Genomic DNA, 8,830 nt, shown 5'->3' with positions numbered 1-8,830 from the left:
TAATCTCCAAATGGGTTAAATGTACATTACCATATTAATTATATCCCAAAGTTAAGACCTTTTCCATTAGAAAAGTCTCCTAAAAACCCAATCACAATTGGGTCTCAAAATAAAACCACCCAATAATACCTATCCTTAAAAAGAAAAAGAAAAAAAAAAAACCAAACAAATAAAGCAGCCATGACGATGACCATAATCATCATCAATTTGCATGGATTTGACATTTGAAGACAATCAGAAACTTTTTTTTTTCCCCAAAAGAAAGATGTTGAAAAAAAAGAGAAGCAAATACGCAGCTTCATCTTTGTGTATAACCATCTTCCTTTGATAAAAAAAAAAATGATGTTTCATCATCTCCTTCTTCTTCTTTCTGTGTCTCTCTCTCTCTCTCATCTGATCATGGAGGTGAGAGAGAGGAAAAGGACCTCGTCGCAAGGGATGGTGAGTCCGGAGTCGTGGTCGAAGCCGAACTCTTCCTCGGCTCGGCGCAAAAGGGTTTGGAAATGCGGGTGAGTCAGGAACGAGATCGGGACGATGTGTCGCGTCCGATTCTCTCCGACGTAGACCGCGAAATGCCCTTTCGGCACGTCCACGGGAAGCCCATCCTCGTCGTAGCCGTTCCTCTTTCCGAGGCTCGAACACCTCTTCATGATCTGCCTCAGCACCGCCGCTTGTGGCAGCTTGTTGGCCTTTCTCGAGATCGCCATATTTACTATATATATATATATTTTTTTTTTTAGAGAGAGAGAAAGAGAAGTGTGGTAGTAGTAGATGATGGATAGAATTAAGTGTGTGTAGAGGAATGAAGAGTGTGATGGGGGTATTTATATTTATTTATGGAGGTTTTGATATTTTTTTTTTATTTGTATTTCTTTTTTAATATGTATTTTTGGTTGGGTGTGACAAATATATATATATATATAGAATAGGGCAAATTAAAGGACATACCACGGGCGTTTAGGGGTGTGTGCTCTAAAGAGTAAGGACATATGTGGGGCTCCTGACCCATTGGGCTTTCTACTCCTTCTTTGCCTCTCCTCTCCTATGTGGGTCCCGCCTCGCCGAGAGGCGGAGATCCGAACTAGATTATTTAACACTCGTAGTCGGAGATGAATCCATAAATCTAAATTAAGGGGTTAATATGCAAAAAAAAAGGTTTAAAAAGGCTGATTAAAAAAAAAAATTGGAAAAAAAATGAATTAGTAAAGTGCAAAAAAATAATATTTGAGAGGGACTATAGCCACTTTGGGCCTACACTGTTCTCGTGCCTGCCAAAATTTAAGTACTAAAAGATTTTATTTTTTACTTTTACTTCCCTTGTAAAATATTTTCAAGGTTTTGCCAGATGGAATTTTTTATTATTTTTTTTTTTTACATGACCAATGAAAACTTGGCAAACGCCGTCAATTTTTTTTTTTTTTTTTTTTTTTTTCACTTATAGTTCCTTAATTAATGTTCATAACCTTAATTAAGTAATAAGGTTCACATTTGAGATTTGGTGCACAAGTTGATGGACGTTTGGCCAAAGTGATCGTGTATCAAGATTTTAAAGTTAAAAAAACTCGTTATGTTAAAGAAAGAGAAATATATATTAGTCAACCGTAAAATTCATGAGGCCCGCACATGCGTGAATAAGCTTAACAAATTGGTAGTGTAGAATCTATAGATCTACGCATTGAAATAAAGGGATCCCTTGAAATAAATGAGAACTAATGAATGTTAAAGTTTACTTTTCTTATTTAGGATTAAGGGTTTAGAGACTTACTCATTTCATTATTAATTAGTTTTTAGATGTAATCTCATGATATTTTTGTGTAACAACAGTATACAAACTTCTCTCATTTAAGGTTAAAGTTTTAGGATTTATAAAGAAAAAAAAATGACTTGAAAAATTTAGAATTGTTTACGACAGTTGAATTAGTACTTTTGTAAATCGACATCTTTTGAGGAAAAGCCTAATTGTGTAGGGAACGTACGTATTGTACTCATCTTCACAGATTACTAATATATCTATTTTGGTAAGTAATAAAGGTTTTTTTTTATTTTTTTGTTTTTTGTTTTTTTTTGGGTACCATTGCCTATATTACCTAAAGTAGATTTTTGCGCATGTTAAATTAATTGATCAGCTTTACTAACAGATACTGATTAATAAAATACAATTTCTGTTGGTTTCTGATCAAGACATTTAAAAATTCTGGAGCTGAATATTCACGGACTACTTAAATTTAGTGGTTTCGAGCAAAAATAAAAATAATAATACATTTAGTGGTGTACTATTCAGTACAATGCAGTTGATAGTTTGGCCTTTTGTGATTGTTTGGTAACTAGGCAATTTTGATTCCGGTTACTCTATGGCACATAAAACAACAGTACGACAATTTCCCATATCAGAATCCAATTTTTTTCTCGGAAACCCATGTGTGTTTTACACTTTCACAAATTCACACTTTTACTTTTTACGCAGAACTGTGTTTTTCTTTCTTTCTTTTTTTTTTCTTTACTTTAAACGGTCAAACATGTTACTGAGCCAAATTAGGATCATAGAAAGGTACCATTTACTTAAAATAAAACTAATAAAAAAAAAACCCTCTCATTGTATGGGTGAATATACAGTAAATTTAATTTTTGAATATATTCTAAAACGATGTGCATATTTAGCAAATTATCATTAAGTTTTTTTTACTTGAAAAATAAAAAAGTCAATCATGGTTAACCGTTTTAGAGGAGTTCTATGTTGACGTTAATCGTAGTTAATAAAATCTCACATTCGTTTCAATTCCATACCATTATGACAACGTTGTTTATCTTCGTAGAAATCGACAATTGAATTGTTGGAAAATATTCTATACACATCGAGATGGATTCTTATTACTGTCATTTTATCATATCCCACCAAACTTAAAACACATTCTAGAGTAGAGTTTTAGTACAATCGAATTTTTAAATCAATTTTTTTCTTGTGGGTATTTTTTCAGATTTTTGCTTATATAGACTGAAAAATCATTTTCTTCATGGACATCGTACCATGATTGTTTGAATATTTTCACCAAATATTATGGATATTTTAAAAGAGTCAAATAAGTGCTCGAATTATAATGCGTTCTATATTTGTTCATGTGTCTGAAGTATGTACACGACGAGCGAACACTTGTACTTAGTGTTATTCTAAGATGCTAATCTCCTGTATTCATGTATATTTTACCCGAATTCTAATGTTAAGCTTTTAGTATAATTAAAATAAAAATAGTAATTAGAAAACGAAAATATTAGACTTAATAATAATGTCCCAGTTATGAAAATAGGCCTAAAATTATATTTAAGAATAAATACCCTAAAACTTTAATAATTTGTTTTTTTTTTTCCCAATTTCAAATCTTTTTTTACTCTAATCTTATTGCTATCTCTTTCGCTTCATAAAATTCAATAATCACATTTAAAAATCTATTTGAAACAAAAATATTTTTCCGGATATTTTTATGCATGTTGAAGATTAATTATTGAACAAAACACCGAGTTTTAATGTGTTTTAAATAATCTTCAACATGCATAAAAATATATTAAAAAATACGATAAACATAACACAAAAACAAAAATCACTTTTATTTTAAAAATATAGTTTGATATGATTATTGGTCTTTTGAAAAATAAAATAGAGATAGAACGAAAAGAAAAGATAGATGAAATAAATTGAAAGTAAAAATAGAGTTGGGAACGAAAAAATAAAAAAAAGTATTAAAGTTTAATGTCATTTTAGTATAAAATCTAAAGTGAAGTCTATTTATATAACTAGAACTTTATTGATTATGAAATTTGGTATCGAGTCTGATTTTTATTTCTGTTATATATATAGTATACACACACATGGAAGAGTTGGTCCACAAACTTATTCTATGTAGTGGTATTATATCAAACCCATGGATCTTCAAATCTAACTTCCCATCCATATCACTGTACTTGAATATGAATGTTATTTAAAAGATATAACTGAGCTTGTCAGATTTGTTGTTCTTTTGTTAAGTACACCAGATTTTAAAAAAAAGGGAAAAAAAAGTATAGGGGGTTCTAAGCTTATAGCACACAAGAAGTTGGTCAATTTAGGCTTTAGATTACGTTATAAATTGGCAGAAACATTATTTTGTCTTTTTATGAGTTGTTTCGTTATAATAAGATATTTTTTAAACCTACACACATATATAGTTCTCTTATATAGCCACAAAGTTATCTGCGTTTTGCCATTGCAACATGCCCAATTGTGGTGTTATATATATTGTGCAACTTGCTATCAACTTGTCTATAAATATCCCATATATAACACTCAATATTGTCTAACAAAATGTAGTATGTTCATTTAAGTAAATTAAAAAGTTATTAGCAATCAAGGCATAAATTGGGAGTAAGAAAGTGTGTCAAAATTGGACACTCCAAGTCCAAGTTATGTATTCTATTTCTATGCATAGACAAACACATACATAAATAGAGTAGTTTTGTGATGTGGTCCTTTCGGAACAAGAGCCACAGACATAAATCCCTCAAAATATACACCACTGAATCTCTAAATATTATACCATTCTTGGGTCTCTGTTGCGGCAAAGTCATTTTCATTGTTCTAAAGGCTCTCTGAGAAAAGTTAAGATTAGGTACCGGATACGGTATAGTGTCCTTCATTTTTGTCTCTCCTTTATTTTGTTGTTTGTATTTCTACAAGTAGATTTTTTTTTTTCATATGTAGCCACTTTATTTATAAATAAAATAAGAAAAATGGTTTATCTAGGGTTTAAACTACGTACTTTATGAAACTAGTGGTAGTTTAAATTGGTTAGATAAAAAGACAAATGAGATATTTTTGGAAATGCGATTTCTTTCAACTATAAAATTGAAGTTAAACTGCTTCGTTTAGTAATTTTAGAGGTTTTAAATGGACACTATAATATTTTATTCATTATGTTAATTAAAAATATAATTAATTATACGTGATTGAATTATATATATATGTATTAAAATATTAGTGATTATACTATTATACTTGTTAATCACATAATAATTTGTGTAATTGATTATTAACTACGAATTTTGAATAAATGTGGCAGATTTGTTCAATCCACACTTTATTCTTTCATAAAGTTTAAATTTGGACGTTCTTGACCCGTTTAACCCGTTGATGTAACGAGTCACAAAAAAGTATTAAATTTACTAAACTAATCGAGTTAAACCGTCTATACGTGCTCGAATGTATCAACACGACGATCACGTATCTATATATACTATAATATAACCACCAACTACCTACGTTGGTTTGCATCACCTTCTCGTGTAGGATGTTTCTCTTGTGTGAGCGCGTATATTCAAAGCTCACCAAAATATCAAATTTTATCATATTATAAAATTCAACGGTTATTTTTGCAATTTGCGCTTTAATGTCTTTAATGTTTACGACATCTTGTATTAGTAATACTTAGAATTCCCATCTCCTAAAAAAATATGAATATACATATATATATATATATATATATATATATATATATATATATAAATAAAGCATGCATTTATAAGAAGAATTTGTTGCAATTAGCTAATCACTTAGTTTTTTTTTTAAAATATTTTAACCAAAGAAACTAAAACAATTAATTGAATTTACAACTTCGACCTGGTTGACTATTTTGTAAATAAAATGAAATGTTGACTACTTTTAAAATGAGAGTGGACTAATAGACACTGCCGATCTAATTGTCCTTTTATATAATAAGCATAATAAGAACGTTATCTTGATTCTTTGGTTATATGCATATCACATATCATATCATATAAACAGGAGATTTACAAAATTATATATAACAAATAAAATTTAGCGGCTACAAGCATTATACCCTCATCAACCATATTTTTACTATCACCTTCTCTTTAAACTTGTCCTCACATTTAATCTTGTAACCGATTTCTCACGAAGAGTATTCGAGTCTAAAAGTGCTCATCTGAAAATTAGTGAGCATTTTTTCGGTTTTTATATCTTGACATTGAATATAAATAAAGTTATTTTTATCATGTTAGAGTTGATAATAATCTCATACTTTACATGTGTTGTAGGAAAGTTCAATGTATTTCTTTGTGGCGTACTCTTAAATATCATTGATACACCCTTAACAAATATAATCATAAATGTAAGTTTGCGATATAAAATTTAATTTAAAAAACTACACGTAATGAATTTATGAGCTCAGTACTCGCCAAGTGACAGAATGAGTGAATTTTCCAACGGTAAAAATGAGTGGTTGGTAGTTGGTGAGAGAACATCTATTTACCGTTTCACCTCTGAGAAAAAAACTACAAAAAATGTCATAGTCTTGGAAGAAATGCCTACGTCTAACCCCATGTTCTGCGACTGAAATTGGGTTTGAAAAAGCAAGGATAAAAAACAATCAGCGACATGAGAAAGGCCCACAGAAAAATAAAAGATAAAATAGAAAACATTTTCTCCATAAAAATACGGTGCAAAGGCAAAGAAAAAATAGATTTTTTTTTATTCTTCTTATGATTTCCAAAACTGTGATGGTGACTTAGCTTATGGTTTGGCACATGAAGGCCATGTTACTCTTGCCCCCAAGCTCTTCTGTGAATAAGGACACTGTGATATCATTATTTCAACCAACTTTTTTCAAAACGGCTTCGATTAAACAATCTCTAATTATTTTATTACATAATACTTTTATATTGTTCAAAGAAACTGTAACTGCCTCAACTTGGAAGTTGGGAATCTTTTATCATCCAGAGATTTTTTTTTTCTTCTTTATATTTTGTTGCGTCGTACTTTTGTCCTTTTGTTACTTAAATCTAGGTAACAATTATGAAAAGAGAATATTTTGTGACGACGAGCAATGGTTCTAGGCGGTTTTGGTTTCCATTGATAGATTCAATCGGATTCTAATGTTACTTTACGTTTGAAATATATATTATGAGATACATAAGATAATTTTTAGTTATTTGCAGACATACAACTAAAAGAAGAAAAAGAAAATGTTATGGATTTTTAATGACTCCTGATTTCTGATTTGTTCTAGTAATTTAGTCATCTGAAATCTAAGATTTTGTAACACCTTTTTCTTTCAGTTTAGTAATCTAGTAATTTAAAAGATAAACTAGCAACGTAGCCATTTTGAAACATGGTTTTTGGAATCTAGCCAACGTTTGGTAAATTTTGCAATCTAGCCATTTACTGAAATTTACGGATATAAAATACCTAATTTACCATTTTTCTTATACTTGATCAAAACACTAGCCCACATTTGACCGGTTTGAATTGTATACAGCCAATTAATTTCAGATTTTTTCGCAATTTAATTGGATATTTAGCTAATTTAATAGGAGATTCGGTGATGTAATTAAAAGATAAAATTTAATGCAATAAATGCACAAAAAATTTACCATAATTAACAGAAATTAACAAATCAGCGGAGATTAACAAAAATTTACAAACATTTACACTGTATTTGCTTACACGGCTATAATTTCAGCAATTTAATTTCAGCTTTTTGAATTCATAATAGGAGATTCGGTGATGTAATTAAAAGGGAAAGGAAATATTTATTTGATTGAATAAAGTCAAACAAGATAATGAATACACGTAATTATGATAAAATCCCGTTCAAAATTAGAAAATAAATTTGGAAAACAAAAATACCGTATTAAATGCGTATTAAAGGAAATGAAAGAAATCGACTCTACCTGCACATATGTAAATTTACCATGATTAACAGAAATTAACAAAAATTTACGAACATTTACACTGTATTTGCTTACACGACTATAATGTTCATTAAAGAAAAAACGATCAATAACCAACTTTGCCAAATATAGAATTTTTTTTAAAATTCGAAATATAAACCAAATATAACAAATTCGGCTACAAAACCAAGTTTCAAAACGTGGGCTAGTATTTTTGAAACCAAACCAAGGCTAATATAGTAAATACCATCTTACATAAATATGACACGTCATCAAATTTGGCTAGATTCGAAAATTAAACGAAACGTTGACTAGATTACAATTGCAACGTTTGATGTGGCTTAGATCGACTAATTTTTCTAATTTAAAATAGTCTTCCAAAATGGCCAAAGTTTCCCAATGATCATGTAACTAGTCAAACATTGAGCTGAAATATTTATCCCATACTTGAGTGTGCAATCAGAACAATGAGCAACAAGTGAAACTTAAACTATTTACTAAAAAAATTGTCCAGCACAATATTTGTTATATTTCTTTACTTAATTTTTTTAATACATTTTTGTGATTTTGATATTTTTTTTTACCTAAGAATAGTTTTACTCCATAAGATGTCGAATGCTTTTGTAAACATGATAATAATCTCGCGATTTATTACACCTAGGGTTATAGCTCTTTTGACTGTGTCACACCCACGTACTAATTTGTAAAGGTCAATTAGATATATAGTCATATTTATAGTTTCACATTATTATATAGTCAACGTTTTGTAAATTTTAAATAAATAGCAACGTTCATATATTTACACGTGTAAATTAACGTAAGTACTCCACGATTTTATTTCAATGAAATAGCAAATCAAGAATACCACGTCATCTTTTTGACTGTTCACCTTCAATTTACGAAATATTAATTATATAACAATCCAAAACGTTTTAGTGGACTAATTACCTAATTTTATGAATTTGTAATATGTGATGCCACTAAATTATTCACTTAAAAAATTTAGACTCTATATTATAAACATGTAAATGTATTCCGAACAATTAATATTTTCTAAAAAAGAAAAAGGAAATAAGAGAGTAAATGTTATCACTAGGCTTGTGGGGGACAAATT

The 8,830-nt window shown here is 29.5% G+C and overlaps 1 protein-coding gene across 1 annotated transcript; it reads right to left on the bottom strand.

The window, feature by feature from the left end:
* Positions 1–880, bottom strand: LOC149387254 (auxin-responsive protein SAUR50-like). Its single transcript, XM_089624498.1, has one exon. It carries the CDS (start codon positions 705–707, stop codon positions 390–392), a length of 318 nt encoding a protein of 105 aa, XP_089480624.1. The 5' UTR covers positions 708–880; the 3' UTR covers positions 1–389.
* Between the last annotated feature and the right edge of the window lie 7,950 nt (positions 881–8,830).

This window comes from Urtica dioica, chromosome 8, assembly GCF_054948205.1.
Source record: "Urtica dioica subsp. dioica isolate 48M chromosome 8, U.dioica_male_clone48M_v1_H2, whole genome shotgun sequence".
Lineage (NCBI taxonomy): Eukaryota > Viridiplantae > Streptophyta > Magnoliopsida > Rosales > Urticaceae > Urtica > Urtica dioica.
Note: the sequence above shows the minus strand (reverse complement) of the source record. Positions and strands in the feature narration are given on the sequence as shown.